Source organism: Tupaia chinensis, unplaced genomic scaffold (genome assembly GCF_000334495.1).
Source record: "Tupaia chinensis unplaced genomic scaffold, TupChi_1.0 Scaffold000294_2, whole genome shotgun sequence".
NCBI classification, from domain to species: Eukaryota; Metazoa; Chordata; class Mammalia; order Scandentia; family Tupaiidae; genus Tupaia; species Tupaia belangeri.
The window spans coordinates 1,487,000-1,503,606 of NW_006159780.1; the positions used below are offsets into that span (position 1 = coordinate 1,487,000).

Genomic DNA, 16,607 nt, shown 5'->3' on the forward strand with positions numbered 1-16,607 from the left:
TCTTTCCCCATCGACTGAGGTTGAGGTAAACACCATCCGCTTGGAATCCTTCCGACTAACTCAGCAACTGACCTTGGCATCCTTCAGAAAGACAAAGAAATCCACAGGATTCTCCCTGACATGCGGCTCTAGCAGCCACCGTCAATGCAGCAGGTCAGACCTTGAGATGAAATCCACCCACAAACTGAGGCCCCAGCTTTGGCGATCTCTGGTACCCCCTGAGTGTTTAATTAGTCATTACTGATGTTGCTAAATCTTTTTAGCATCAGGAGCAACGGATCCGTTTGTGATCTTAACACTTAACAGGAAGAACAAACACTGCGCTGGATACGAGGTCTGCAAATGCCTCCCTGACGACATCACACCAAGCAAACACCTCATGAAGATTACAAGGACTGAAGTCCAGAATCTCCTTGATCCCTCGGCTTCAGTAGTTCCGTACACCTAAGTCTCTCCAGAGCACGGAGATGTTGACCCCGTGCCTTCAGATTTTAGCACATCAGCATTGAAACAATTCAGTAGCTGCAGTCCAGATTTTGTAGCACCAGAAAATAAAGAATAGCCAGCACCACTTCAGACCATGGGCAGAATCTGCCAAGGTGCTGTCACCGAGCCCTAGCAACAGCACGCGAACACAATGCTGACCTCGCCACTCGCTGGGAGCTCTCTGATCTCGGGAAAGGTTCAACCGACTCGGACTTTACGTTCTCTGACCATGAAATGGATATCCTAACACTGAGCTGACTACTTCAGTATGAAGGTTAAATTAGTACCACGTGCTAACACATGTGTAAACCCAACTTGGCATGACATCTGTTAAGTCTATCCGTCTGTGTTACAGGCATGAGCGTCTAGATGCCCTGGCTACCCAGAACTGTTGTGGTGAACAGTAATGAGACGAGCATCCGCTCTAACACCTGTTCAGCCTGATGAAACAATGCAGAAGCCTCGGCCCAACCTTATTGTCCTATAGTTAGGGAAAAATGCCTGGGTCCCCAATAGGAGGTGAATAGGAGCCGAGCCCCACTTTGACCCCACGTGTCCCTGGAGTACACTCAAGCTGAAAGGCAGACAGTGGAACTCTCATTCAAAGAAGTGTTAGTCAGTTCCGTGCTGATAGACAGTTGATACGCCAATAGGATTGCTTACATTTTTGTTTTTAGAGAGATTTTTGCTATAGGGCACGTGTGCTCGCCAGAGACAGAAAGCGAGAAATCAACCCCCAGGAGGGGATGGCCATGCCACAATCTGTTCTCCTCCATTTTCCTCTTGGGATTTTGGGCACACACGCACATGCACCCACCATGAGTTTAAGCCACCAGGTCTAGGACTTGAACTGTGGTCTACTACATGGGAGTCCAGTGGCATCACCATTACACCATCTGCTCGTCCCAGGATTGATTACTTTTTTTTTTTAATTTTTTTTTTTTGAGAGATTTTTCACTGTAGGGCGCGTGCGCTCGCCAGACAGACAGAGAGAGACATAGAGACAGAAAGCGAGAAATCACCCCCCAGGGGGGATGGTCACGCCGCAATCCCTTCTCCTCCGTTCTCCTCTCGGGATCTTGGGCACGCACGCACACGCGCCCGGCGTGAGTTTTAAGCCACCGGGTCTGGGACACGAACCATGGTCGACTACGTGGGAGTCCAGCGACATAGCCATTACGCTAACTGCTGGTTCCCTCTTTTTAAACCCTGTGGACATATTTTTATTTCAGACTTTCCATCAACAAGAGAAAAATCACCTCAAACCAAGAGATGCAAGGCTTCAAGCATTGAGAAGTGCCTGCCTTCCCTTCAGAAGGTCAGCCCTCCAGTGTAATCAGTTTGGGCTTCCGGCCCATGCCAGTTACTGTCGGGGCAGCCCCTACTCAGATTCACCTGCCCTGGAGATTCTCTAAGCCAACCAAACAGGCTCCCCAAAGCACACCGATAGAAGGGAGTCACACTCCCATTCAATCCCTGCCGGTGGCCAGGCTGACTGTCTAAGCAGGCCTCAAGGAACCCATGTCCTCCAGGAATGAGCTCTAATCACAAACGTGAAGGTTAAAACATCTGCTAGCCAGGCTTTCCGAGCCAAGTACTTACACCAAGTACTTTCGAGTTCACCTGGCGCCGAAAGCGATTTCAGATGGCCTCGTGGAATGGTTCATGACCTAAAATCCCTTAAGGTGAGTGGATGTTAGCTGTGAGTGAAAACACAACTAAGTCCACGAGTCGGGACCAGGCAAGGTCTAGCAGACATGAGGTGCCGTGCAGAACAGCCGGACACAATGCACGGTTGCAATGGAGAGCTGTGTAGACACCTCTGCTGAGCAAAGTCTGGGGGACGCTTTCACTTTCCCTGGTCTTATCAAAGCACCCTAAGTAAACAACAAATGGTGGCACTAACTGGTGGTGACAAATTCCTAAGTAGGTGTCACTTTCGTTTCCAAGTCAGGTCATTGGAGTGAGGCCACAGACCCAGTGGCCAAAATACCAGTGGCTGTGTGTTTGCCCAAGTGGGGGCTGCGAGGTACAGCATGCCAGACAGGGGCTGTTTATGAGCCACAGTCCAAAAGCCCAGCCCCAGGAGGGAGCAAGCTGGATCAGGCCCCTGGTACCCCACCCAGTTCCCTCCTACGGCCTGCATGGATTCCTGGGCAGGGTTACATAACACTGTGGCCGCCCACACTGGGCACTGCCTCCCCCAACAGCATCATATTTACTGACCTCTTGAGGTCCCGCCCTTTCAGAAGGAGTGGATTCAAGAATTTGACCTTTTGTACAAAGCACATAGCAAAGACAGGAGGAGTCTGGCAAGCAGTTAGGAGGGGCCCGGGAAGGAGGTGGCCTTGCTGAGAGGAAGGCGCATTTTGCTGTCACCTGCGACCAACCATAGGCCAGTCCCTGGAGTCGAAGGAATGCCAGATGGAACTCCACTGTGCCAAGTGTTTGACCCTCCATTCTTTGTGACCCTTGGTTCTTTGTGAACTTGGCCTTTTGTATCTCTGCTGACACCTTTCAATGTGAAGTCACTCACACGGAAAGACAGGCAATTTTCTCTGCTACTGGGGCAGACGTTCACCAAAATCAAGAGGGGGCCCATCAGAGGACAAGGTGCCTTCTGGAAGGGGTTTGATGAAGGGTGGCAAGCCAGCCTGGGACACAACTTTCCACCTTTTAGAGCACTAAGGAGGCCTAAGAAAACACCCAGACAGAGCTGGCCGAGACGTCTGCAGCCGTCAGGGTGGAAAATCTATGCAAGCATTCTCTGCACCTTAGGATCTATTCCAAGTCATGACCATTGCCAAATTCTTTGGGAGAAACGAAACCACCTGCGTATCCGAATGTTGCACAGAAGAGGCCCCATAACTCACTTCCCGTCTGCAGCCTTTGGCTTAGGATTTCACCGAGCGTGCAGAGGTGCACGCCCAGAAGTTACAGGGACAAGCGCAGGTTAGGTTGAGTGGCCTGTGCTTTGCGTGGCAGCTCGGGTTCAGCTACGATGGAGAAGAGGGTGGATGGGGGATCTGGAACTTCTCCGTGTTATAAAGCCTTAGGGCATCCAGACAGCTCTGGGGATACTCTGCCAATAACCAGGAACATGCTAAGACATTTTTCCTTCCCTGCTTGATCCCTGAGATGGTTTTCAGGTGGAACCAAAGGCACCGGCATTTCTGAGCTTCAGCACAAGGCAGACATAGACTCTGATGTTACTGTTGGGGTGGTGCCCTGGGTTTCTGCCTGGCTCCTGGTCAACCATCATCATCCGCTCTGCCCCAAAGCCGCTCCTCATCGGCACACCAGAAAACAGTCCTTTCATCCCAGACCTGCACCTGTTGTCTCCGTGCACACCAAAGCCCTCAGTTTCCCTCGTATAGTTCTCTGCATGTTCACCCACGAAATAGCTGGAATCTGGACTCTCAGAAACAGCATCTGGGCACGACTCACCTGCGTGCCACCACCTCACCTACTTCAGCCTACATGCCAGGTTCCGTGCTCACAAATGAATGCCGGTGACAAGTCACAGCCAATGGTGCTGGGTGATCAGTAGCACTTGATTCTACTAGAATCTTGGTTTTTGGGGGGTGTTTTGTTTTGTTTTGTTTTGTTTTAATTTGCTACAGGATGTGTGTGCTCACTGGAGGAGGGGAAGAGAGAGAAAGATAGCAGGAAAGAACCCCCCAGGGGGGGTGGGCCATACCACAGTCACTTCTCCGCTCTTCTCAGGATCTTGGGCATGCACACACACACACACACACATACCCTTGCTATGTTTTTTAACCTGCCAGGTCTAGGACTTTAGCTGCACTTCTAGTAGAATGTTACTAAACATTCTAAAACCCTCAGTGAACAGAGATGCTAGGGGCTGAATTTGCCTCTCCAAAATCCATAGGTGAAAAGCTTCAGGACTCCAGAAGGGGACAGAATTTGGAGACTGTCTTCAGAGAGGTAATTAAGTTAAGATGAGGTCATTAGGGTGGGCCCTGGTTCAATTCCACGGGGATTCTTAGAAGAAGAGGCGATGAAGACACAAATGAGGACACACGGAGGGATGACCAGACACACAAGGACACAGGAAGAGGGTGGCCTTCTGCAAGTCAAGGACAGAGAATCAAGAGGAACAACCCCGCCAACCCCTTGACCTTGGAATCCAGCTTCCAGGATATGAGAAATGCATTCCTGTTGTCTAGTTGCTGGGTCTGTGGAACTTAATTACGGCAGCCTGAGCAATACACAACAGATCCAAAACACCAGGCTCCCAGAGGTAAGCCAAGCTCTTACTGATCACTTCAATGACTAGATCAAGGAAAAATGACCCTCTGGGATGGAAAAACACCCTTTTCGGCTATCGCCACATCTTCTTCCTCCCATCTGATAATGCTACAGAAAAAAAGGGCAGAGTGTATGAAAACAAAATCATAAACACAGGAAACACAAGTCAAATCATGATGCAAACCTGAAACTAACCCACGTGAGGAGTGGATAAGGGTGCTGGAAGAAAACTATTTTATCAAAGTAAGTTATCTCCTGTGAAAAGATCTGGAATCTTTTATCGGTCAGCATTTCTAACGGAAACAAGCAATTCAAAGAAGAGGTGTCCCCAGAAAACAGAGCATGCACCTCCAACGGACCACCCCCACCCCCAGCTAACCGCAATGCCTAAATTCCAGAGCTCTTGCATACCCCAACTCTCTGGGCACATTTCACTGATGCCGGGGTGTGGATGCCACGTGACGCCCTCTTGACTCATCAGGCCCACCGTTCCAGCTCAGACTGCTGGTCTGGCAGCTGCCCAGCAACGTGGGCTCGAGGGATCTGGTTCCACCAACGTGCTGGAGCTGTGGCCTTGGCCAGGGTCTCAGCTGCCCTGAAACACAGTTCAGTCCCCTGGGAGGCAGATGGGGATGCAGAGCACGGACCTTGAGCAGGGGCCATGAGTGCTCAGAGCTGACATCTGCGATGGGCGGCATCACAGACAGAGGAGAGGGATGAGGGGCAGCACCAAGGTGCCCACCAGCAGTGCACTGTCATGGGGCTGGTGATGGGTGGGGACACGAGGAGCTCCCAGGCCGAGGCTTGTGGGTGTTGGACTCTCGCAGGGATCTTTGGCCAGATGTGAGCTCTGGTCATCGTGGGGTAGGGGAGAGGTCAGCGGCATCCTGGTAGGGAATGTAGTGCTGGTGAAGGCTGCAGGACACACACCGCAGGGGGGCTTCGGGGAAGCCTGAGTTTAGAGACTGGCAATGGGGTCGGGGGAGACCCAGAATGACAGGGTCAGTGATAGCAGATGAGCAGCTTTGGGCGTACTGGGCTAGGGACACTACGGCTGAGTCAGAAGCACATCAGAAACAGGAGAGAGCCAGTGAAGGAGGAAGCCTGGAGCATAGCAGCCCCCCAAGAAGGCTCCTCAGGGCACCTGCTGGGCCCACGGAGGAGAATGTCCCATTAAAGGGAAATGGGCTCAATGACAAGGCAGAGTGACAAGGTCTACGGGACACAGCCAGCCATGGTCACCAGGGATAAGAAAAACAGCAAGATGGGGAATGACTGAACCCAAACTGCCCTATCATGTAACCTGGATGAAAAAGAGGGAAGGAAAAGAGGGGTGGCCTGGAAGACAAGGCGCCTGCCAGAGGCCACACAGAGGAACCAGCAGAGGGGCCCCGAAAAGACCTGGAAAGTTCCGAGACCGAGAGGAAGGATTGGGGCTGGCTGAGGCTGGGGGACATGGGTCTGTGCTGTGGTCTGAAGGCTTGCACCCCCCCAAGACTGCCGTGGTGAAAGCTCCCCCAAAGGTGACAGTATGGAAAGGTGGGACCTTTGGGAGGAGAAGAGGCAGGAAGGTGGAACCACCTGTTGAGATGAGGGCCCCTATAAAAGGGACCCCAGAAAGCCACATGGCCTTCCGCCACGTGAAGACAGTGAGAAGAAAGGCGCCCTCTGAGACCTGAAAGCAGGTCCTCGCCAGACACTGAGTCGACCCTCGCCTTGGAGACTCCACCCTCCAGCCTGCAGAACTGTGAAGAAACGTGTCTGCCGTCTACCAGCCACCAGGCTGTGGGCTTTTTACTGCAGAACCTCAAGTGGACTAGGACTGCCTGGACAACCCCCAGAACAAAAGGTGGGGTCCCTCACTTGTCAGCACCCAACACAGCACATCCTTTCCCCTGGATACAAAGTCTCCATGCCAAGGGCCACAGGCATGCCACCCCGGGGCTGAGTCTCTGAGCCCGCCTCCCACCCTCCACGCCCTGCACATTGCTCTAACCTGGGCTGGGAGGTGAGGCTGCTCCGGGTCCTTGCCCTCAGGCCATCCAGTCTGTGCCTCGTGGTCAGAGGCTCACCGAGCTGAGTCCCCACAGCTCTGTGAGCTCTTGGAATGCCCAGGGCATTCCCCAGAAGTGAGTGTGGTGTATAGGGCCCAAGTCCAACACAGTGCTTCCCCTCCCCTGCCTCAGGGAACCCCAGACTGTCTCCGTGATCACTCAGCAGACTGCCACGCCTACCATACTGCCACCCAGCCCTACACCGTCTGCCCACGGCCACAGTCCACCCGCCCAGGTCGTGACACACGTGATGTCTGCTCAACTGCATGCTCAGGCTGCAGTGCCCCTAGGAGTCAGAGCTGGGGGCAGCACAGGGGAGGGCTGCGGCCTTCCAGGGGGTCCTCAGGAGGGAGGAAGCATGGCCACCCAGGACCAAGCCCAGTCTGGTGGGGGCAGTGGCCAGGGGATGACTCAGGCTCACAGAGATGTGGCATGGCTTTGTTTTGCCCAGCTCTGCCCAGGGAGATTCAGCGTTATTGCCAATCCTGAGGCCAGTCCTCTGGGCCGAGGTCCATGTTTCCCAGGACAACATGCAAACTTCCCAGCTCAGTACAACCTGGCTTCAACCCTCCAGGACAATGACCTCCTCGCAAAGGCAGCCATCCTGACAGACGCATCAGCATCATCCCAGGGAGGCGGGAAGCTGCGCCATCTGCTGGCCACACCCTTGGCTCCCAGCACCTCCATGTCCCAGACACTGGGCATGACCGTCTATGCCGTGCTCCTCTGGGCTATGCAGCAACCGCATGTGCCTTTCTGCAAAGGGCCTACATTTTCCCAGGCTCCCCACGGACAGAAATGCCCCTGACCCTCCCTGTGCTAACGGCCCAGTGTAGACTCAAAAAGTGCAGAACAGTTAAAAAGTGACTAAGGGACCACAGGATAAATAATGGAGAAGAAGGGAAAAGGGCAGAGGGAGGAGAGAGGAGGGACATGAGGAAGAGAGACAGGACAGAAAGGTGGGGAGTCAGGGAGTACAGAGATGGACAGAAACAGGGAGGGTGGGAATAAGGGGAAGGAGGACAGCTGGGGTAGAGAGGAGCGTAGCAGGTACTCCCGAGGGTGCTGGGCTGCCCCACCCCCTGGCCTCCTGAGGACCCCCACAGCCACCAGCCTGCAAACTGCTGGGGTGGGAGGCTGGCCCCATATTCTTCTGGGACAAGAGGGAAGAGGAAGGGACTCAGTCCCTACCTCTCAGTTATTCAGCCACCTCCTGTGGATCATCATAAAGAGGCTCGGCTGTGGGCCAGCCATGACATAGTGGTTAAGGCAGCTGGATCCCACTGGCCAACTGTGCAGTTTGAGTCCTAGACCCAGAGATTTAAAAAATAAAACAGGAGTGTGTGCAAAATCCTGAAAGAAGAGTGTGGGCATGTGTGCCCAAAATCCTGAAAGGAAAATGACAGAGAAGGAATTCTGGCATGGTCATTCCCCTGGGGGTGCTTCCTCAGTTTTTCTCTCTCTGTTTCTGTTCCTCTCCAACAAGTGCACACACGCTCTGGCAAAAAAATTTTTAAAAAGAATATCTAGTTGCTTATCAAAACAGATAGGGCCCACTTGTCCCTGAGATGTGGACTCCTAAGTCCCTCATGGCAGGTGGACCAGTGTGGGGCAAGACGGGACCAGGAGCCAGCGCTGCAGGCAGAAACACCAGCCTCTCTGGGCATCTTCTGTAGAACACTGGATCCAGCTCCAGAGCTGGGGACAAGTTAAAGCCACAGCTGCAGGCTTTAACTGATGCTGTCGCACACACAGTACTCAACTAGAGCTCAGCCCACACTCCTTCAGAGAGTGCATGCCAGAGAGAGACAACACCCACCATGGGACACGGTGGAGCTGCAATACTTTCTACTCCATTTCTTCATTCTGCTGGGATTTGAGGGAAGCAAATGCCTGGTATGTTTTTCAAGTCTACGGGGTCAGGACTAAATCTTGGTCAGCCACGTGAGGTCCAGCTCCCTTAATCGCTAGGCTACAGGGCTGGCCCAAGACAGCTGTAAAAGCAAAACTTTCAGGGGAAATTATTAAGAATCTTCAAAAACTTTGTAGTAACACTCCATACTGACTCTTAAATTATCTCACCATCTCATCAAGTGTGTCCCTGAGGCCTCGTAAAGACTGAACATGGTGTATTAAAAGCCTTCACATGCCTTAATGGTTTTCCTATTTCACCAACAATCTTTTCTAATATTATTTTAAATGCACGAATGTTTCTGTATTCAAAGTGAATAAAAGGCAAAAATGTAACAGCTAGTCTCCAAAGACCAGAACACCCAAGGATCCAAATTATCTGGAAAAACCACTATTTTGATTATTAACCAAGCTTTAATAACATCAGTTATATTTGATATTTTGGCCACTAATGAATAATAGTTTATTTTGACATTTACATCCTGGGTGGCCTATGACATATTAAGAATGCAAGTTATGGGGGCCAGCAGGTGGCATGATGATTAAGGTGCTGAACGACCACATGGCTGAAAGTAGTTCAAATCCCAAACCTGGCAGCTTGCTTTCTCTCTGTCTCTGGTCAAATAAAATAACAATAATAATAATTATAAATAAAACTAAATAAACAATCCTTTTTGTAAAAAAATGCAAATTATAGGGGATAGCAGGTGGCATGGTGGTTAAGGTGCTGAACTCCCACATGGCTGACCAGTTTGAGTTCCAGACCCAGTGGCTGGCAAGTCACACCAACACTTGTGCACGCTTGTCCAAAATTCCAAGAGGAGAATGGAGGAGAAGGGATTGTGGTGTGGCCATCCCTGCAGGGGGGTGATTTCTCACTTTCCTCCTCTCTCTCTCTCCATTGCTTGTGCCTTATGGCACAAACCTTAAAAAAAAAAAAAAAGTATGCAAATTATGGTCAGGAAACAGACCCCCAGAAATGCTGGGGCTGAGTTAGGACTTTAATTACAGTTGACACATATCAGAGGACTCTTTAATGAAAGAATCAGGAGGAAGGTCTGTCCTGTCCCTTTCATTAAAGCTCTACTACTTAGAAAATAAACCAACTGCCTACAGATAAAGGCTGCTTTGCATTCTTTTCATTGTTCCTACAGTTTCATTCTGGGGGAGGGCTTGTTTCTTTGCTTTGCTTTGTTTGCTTGTGAACACAGAAACAAATTTTCCTCCTGAGTCACTCTCACTGGCCAGCATGCACGCCACCACCACTGAGGGACACTCACCATGATGTCACCCTTCAGAAGTTGAGCTGGCTCAATGACGATGCAGACCCTGCTAGGGTTTTCTGGGCCGACGTTGCTTTGGGATAAACAAGAAAGGAGATCATTACGCAATTTTGTAATTTAAAGAAAATAATACAGGGTCAGAAAAAGTACCCATATAATCGAAAAATTAGAAACTACACAAAATATCTTGATTAGCCCGGAGTCCAATTCCTCAGACTCTACCCTACAGAAATGAGTTAAAAATGTTCAAGAAAGATGCCCAGTCAGGAGGGCCCTCACAGCAACAAGTTGGTCAGTGACCAACTTGCAGTGACTAACATCCAACCTCAGGGGCCTGTGCATGGTGAGCCTGCGCATGGCGGGGATCACGCATGGTAGGGCCTGCGCATGGTGGGGCCACACGTGGTGGGACCTGCACATGGCAGGAGTCTGTGTGTGGTGGGCCCTGTGCATGGTGGACCCTACATGTGGTCGGGGACGGGTCTGCACGTGTTGGGAGCCTGCACATAGTGGGGGCATATGCACAGTGGGGCCTCCATATGGCAGGGGCCTATGCGTCGTGGGCCCTGTGTGTGGCAGGGGTCTGTGCGTGGGCTCCATGTGTGGCAGGGGTCTGTGTGTGGTGGGCCCCGTGTGTGGCAGGGGTCTGTGCTGGGGCCTCCATATGGCAGGGGCCTATGCGTCGTGGGCCCTGTGTGTGGCAGGGGTCTGTGCGTGGGCTCCATGTGTGGCAGGGGTCTGTGTGTGGTGGGCCCTGTGTGTGGCAGGGGTCTGTGCATGGGCCCCGTGTGTGGTAGGGGTCTTTGCATTGGCCCTGGGTGTGGCAGGGGCCTGTGCACGGGGGCCTGAGCATGGTGGGCGCTGCACGTGATGGGGGCCTGCACATGGCAGGATCCTACATGTAGCAGGGGCCTGCGCATGGTGGGGTCTCTGCGTGGTGGGGCCTATATGCCGCAAGGACCACATGTAGAGAAAGGGGCGGAGGGCTGGCTGCAGCTCCCGTACTAACTGGTGTAACCTCCTGTACCCCCCTCACGTCTCCCTCCTGATGCCCCACCTGGCATGCCCTTATCCCCAGTGCCCTCCACGGGTGTGGGGTCCAGTATGAGCCCCAGAACACAACAGCCCCTCTGAGTAGTGAGAGCATTTGCTGCCTTTGCTTACTTCCCATTAACTTTCATAAAATGCTTATCCAGATGCAAAAGTGAAAACAAAAAATGGTCAGAAATTCATACAAATTCTGAGGATGTGTCTTTGTATCTGAAATGCAAGGAAAAGTCCCAGGAACCTGTCACAGGACTCTCCGAAGTATTCACTTCCCAACAGCAAATGGAGCCCTCTTTCCCCTGAAGCCTCCCATGTCCACAGCCTTAATGGAGCCAACTGAAGCGATGGCAACAGGGCACCTCTTGGGGCAGGACAAAGGCTGAGGCGGAGACTTCATGTGAGCCAAGCCTGGGCTTTCCCTCTGGATCCTTCCTTGGTGGCCTGGCATTCTCTGTCCTCCTCCTTCCTACCCACGTCCTGGAAAGGGCTGAGGCTCAGCACCACTCCCTGGGCTGCACAGTCGTCCCAGAGAAGTTCAGGCACTTACTAGATCCCTGACGTGTACACGGGCTGCATCGCCTGGTAGAGCTTCAGGAAAGGCCGGCACGCTGAAAGAGAAGCACAGCGTTTGCCAAGGCACAGTCAGACCAGGACAAGGGTGGTGGGGCCTATATGCCGCAAGGACCACATGTAGAGAAAGGGGCGGAGGGCTGGCTGCAGCTCCCGTACTAACTGGTGTAACCTCCTGTACCCCCCTCACGTCTCCCTCCTGATGCCCCACCTGGCATGCCCTTATCCCCAGTGCCCTCCACGGGTGTGGGGTCCAGTATGAGCCCCAGAACACAACAGCCCCTCTGAGTAGTGAGAGCATTTGCTGCCTTTGCTTACTTCCCATTAACTTTCATAAAATGCTTATCCAGATGCAAAAGTGAAAACAAAAAATGGTCAGAAATTCATACAAATTCTGAGGATGTGTCTTTGTATCTGAAATGCAAGGAAAAGTCCCAGGAACCTGTCACAGGACTCTCCGAAGTATTCACTTCCCAACAGCAAATGGAGCCCTCTTTCCCCTGAAGCCTCCCATGTCCACAGCCTTAATGGAGCCAACTGAAGCGATGGCAACAGGGCACCTCTTGGGGCAGGACAAGGGCTGAGGCGGAGACTTCATGTGAGCCAAGCCTGGGCTTTCCCTCTGGATCCTTCCTTGGTGGCCTGGCATTCTCTGTCCTCCTCCTTCCTACCCACGTCCTGGAAAGGGCTGAGGCTCAGCACCACTCCCTGGGCTGCACAGTCGTCCCAGAGAAGTTCAGGCACTTACTAGATCCCTGACGTGTACACGGGCTGCATCGCCTGGTAGAGCTTCAGGAAAGGCCGGCACGCTGAAAGAGAAGCACAGCGTTTGCCAAGGCACAGTCAGACCAGGACAAGGGGGAAAGGGCCTGGGCAGCGGAGCCCACCAGCGGCCTCTGAGGGTACAAAAAGCAACACGTAGGGCTGGACCTGAACTTGAGAAAACCACAGGGTTGCCACAGGGAAAGGTGGACCTTGCAGGGGCCAGACTCAGTCCTAGGCACCTGCAGAGCTGTGTGGTATGACCTTTTCCCAGAAGGCCACCGTGGGCACTGAAAAGTCAAACTAAGAAGCCGAAATCAACTCGGAGTTAGCAAGGCCATAGCGACCAGGAAACAGGGCACAGATGTACTTCAGAGACAAAAGTGATGAGCATGCAGCTGTGTGGGACAGGGAGGGGACAGGCCTGGCCCCATCATGTGTGGGAGCACCCACATGGGACAGGGACATGGGGCCACTACTAAGTACTGTTACTTTGTTCTGGGGTCCTTATAAGTGGAAGGAGAAGGGGGACCCTGAAACAGATAAGAGAGAGTTCCAGGCTATTCCTGACACTCTGCTGCCTCCTCTCATGGCTGTGAGCTCCACGGCTAGCTTCTCAGCTGACCCACAGGGTGCTGGCTGAGCATGACACTTGCGTGCTGTTCCCACCCTGGTAAGGCGTTGGGCTGGGTCACCAGAGGTGGCACTCTGTGCACACTGCAGGCTGTGACAAGACCAGGGCTGGTGAGGGGACATCCTGGACACCGCCTCTGGCTTCTCAAAGGAAAGAGGCACAGGATTAGGTCAAGGGGACAGGACCTGCCCGAGTCTGGGTCAGCAAATCATGGGCAGCATGCGGTGTAGACACTCACCTCCCCCTGTGTCAAAGTTGGGGACGCCGTGGAGGATGACAAAGTGCAGAAACAGGGGTGAGGCATTCATCTTCACGGATCCTGACAAGAGCCCGCTGAGAAACTGCACGTAGCTGCAAAGACAGTGATTCAGGCTTCCCAAACGCACCCTCAGGGCCTGCCCGACTGGGAGGGGGAGCAGGAAGGAGGGACCTCAGTGAGAACCTGGCTTGCTGTTCCTGGGGTCCCACTGCTCACATGAGGGGTCCCGGTCAATACCCCAGCGGCCATAGGCACAGCCTGGGCCTCCAGTCGGCATCTCTGGGGACTTCCCACGTGAAGACAGACTGGGCATGGGGACACAGAAGTGTGAGCGCCCACACCTAGGAGGCCTGCACACCTTCCCTGAGGCCAGGCTGCAAGGCCACCTCCATCTAACAGATGGCAGAAGCCAACGTACGCACACAGGTGTCCTAGGACTCAACACATCTGTAAGGTGGTAGCATGGCACAGGCCCAGTGGGAGCCCTGGGACAAAGCGTGTCTGTCCACCTTCCCTCCTCACTGCAGCCCAATGCCTCAGCTCTGAGTAAGGGGCTTCTAACCTCAGATGACACAAGGCAGGGCCCTGAACTCCCACTCTGTCTACACGGCACCCCCTTCCTTCTCTCGAGTTCCCCTCTGACCACGGCAGGCCTGGAAGATGCCTTCCAGACCTCAGCTGCATCCACCCAGGCTGGAGGCACACATGTTCCCACGTGCATCTGGTGCCAAGAAGGACATGGCCCTGGAGTGTTTCATCACCAGGTCCTCTGAGGCGTGACACAGCAGCAGGGATCGGACCTGTCCTGGACCTTCACAGTGAGCTCCAAGGCTCCCTGAGCCTTGGGTCTCCCCGATGCCCCGCCTGGCATGGCTCAATCCCTGGTGCCCCAAGGCTCCTCGCTGTGCCCCTGTGCACCGCATAACCTCCACCACAGTCCGCAACACCTCATGTACGTCTTGTTTCTTTCTACGTCTGTCTCTGCCAAGGAACTGAAATCTTTGCAAAGAAAAACCTAACAACTCAAGTTCCTGCCGTACAGATCTACGCACATCGCTAACGCCCACGGCAGACCCAAACGGAGCAGATGTGACCATTGCCAACAAAGAGTCCTCCCAGCTCCTACCTGCACAACCATCCCACGCCAGGACAGAAACAGTCACAAGTCTCGATCTCACCTGACTTAGGAAAAGCACCTCTAATTCCGGCTGCCTACTCAGATCCTGTCCATTATTCTAGCAGTGGAATGGATACATGTGTGAGTGTGTAAGAAGCAAACAAGCCATACAAAATTTCTCCTAATCACTAAAATAAAGTAACGCTATTCACAGTCTACCCTTAGGAAAAGGGCAGCGTTTGCTTAAGCCTTGGTACAAGTCAGAGAAGCAGGCCCTGCAGGGCGATGCTGCCTGGAGGCTCACTACTTTTGCTTTCTTTCAAAACAGGGCAAACCTGAGAGTCACAGAGGCCTGCCGGGCACTCTCAAGTCCTTGGGCCTGCAAGGTACCTCCCCACGGTGGCTCCCATGCCTTCTTGGCTGGGTATTTTCTACCCTGTAAGCAGAGTTCATTGGCTACTTGGATCACCTACATTTACACACTGCAGATTTCATGGGTTCTCTGGCTCCCTGGTTTTAACCAAACATGGGGGATGTGGGGGTGCAGTTCCCACCTCCCCTGCTGGGTGGTGACCCTGGATACCAGAAACTCCACTTTGGGAGGCCAGCCCTGTAGGGCAGTGGTTACGCACTACGCATGGACTCAGATCCCACAAGAAGGACCAAATTTGAGTCTCACCCTAGTGGCTTGAAAACATGCCAGGCACATGTGTACACGTGGCCAAAATCAGGATGGAGACATGAAGGGACTGTGGCATGATCACACCCCACTGAGGGGTACTCTTCCCTCTCCCTGACCTTCTCTGATGAGTGCTAATACCCTCCAGTGATTAAAATAACAGCAAAGTTCTCTGCAAACACAAGCTGCATTGTTGCTGTGGCAATGGCACAGAGGTGACCAGGCCGTATGTCACAGTATTGAGTTTGTGTGTGATTTCCTGGAGAGCCACCAGCAGTACCTAAGAACAGTCAGGTCATGAGTGAAAGTGAGAGAAAACAAAAGGAATGTGAAAGCCTTTCACAGTTGGTTTATCCAGCCTACCACGGACAGAGTCAGTCTTAAATTGGCAGGCATGGTACTTACCTACAGAGTTAAAGGCAGATATGAACGGATGAGTGAATTACAAGATACTATCAACGGATGCCCTTGAAAGACCATTCCAGTGGCCTGACTGAAAATAACAAGTCTTTTCCCAGTCAACAAAGTTTTCCCAGCTGCACCGATTACATCACAGACTTTGTAATAACAGCCCCAATATTTTCCCACTGCTATAATTTCTGTTGGGGGGACATAACTCCCTGGACATGCCATTTTCTGTGTTTTATCTCACACCAATAAACAAAGGGATGGCTTTCATGTTGTCAGGATTTGCAGATAGCACACACTTCCACACATTTCAAAGTGGCTTGAAATTTGTAGTTCATTGTGTTACTTGTAACCACTTATAAAAGCAAAAACCGACATTTGGAATTTCCTTACAGCTCCCTAAACAGACTTGCATGTATTATAAGCTGAAATATACTTATATAAAAGTCAGCTATCTAATCTGGTTCCATCCAGTTCGCCCACCCCCGCCGTGAGTTCCAGCAGCTCCGTAGGCGGGAGGAGCGGTAGGGTTTATCCGCTGAACTCCGCAAAGGTTCTAGATGCGTAGTGGCCTCATCAGGCACCCAGAAAGCACCCTGTCCGCAGCCAAGATGCCCAAGAGGAAGGTCAGCTCAGCCGAGGGGGCGGCCAAGGAAGAGCCCAAGAGGAGATCGGCGAGGTTGTCGGCTAAACCTCCTGCAAAAGTGGAGACGAAGCCAAAAAAGGCGGCAGGGAAGGATAAATCTTCAGACAAAAGAGTTCAAACAAAAGGGAAAAGGGGAGCAAAGGGGAAACAGGCTGAAGTGGCCAACCGAGACACTAAAGATTTACCTGTAGAAAATGGAGAAACTAAAAATGAGGAGAGTCCACCCTCTGATGAAGCAGGCGAGAAAGAAGTCAAGTCTGAGTAATATCATATACCATGTCTTATCAATGGTCCCTGTCTCCCTTCTTGTACAATCCAGAGGAATATTTTTATCAACTATTTTGTAAATGCAAGTTTTTTAGTAGCTCTAGAAACATTTTTAAGAAGGAGAGAATCCCACCTCATCCCATTTTTTAAGTGTAAATGCTTTTTTTAAGAGGTGAAATCATTTACTGGTTGTTTATTTTTCAGTACAACCA

The 16,607-nt window shown here is 52.2% G+C and overlaps 1 protein-coding gene across 1 annotated transcript in view; it reads right to left on the reverse strand.

Annotated features, from left to right (window-relative positions):
- The window catches only part of TNS3 (tensin 3), a 239,551-nt gene that overhangs the window by 125,321 nt on the left and 97,623 nt on the right, over positions 1-16,607 (reverse strand). Inside the window, 3 exon segments of the mRNA XM_006150681.3 lie at positions 10,004-10,079; positions 12,372-12,432; positions 13,258-13,370. Of these exon segments, the coding sequence (XP_006150743.1) occupies positions 10,004-10,079; positions 12,372-12,432; positions 13,258-13,370 (250 nt within the window).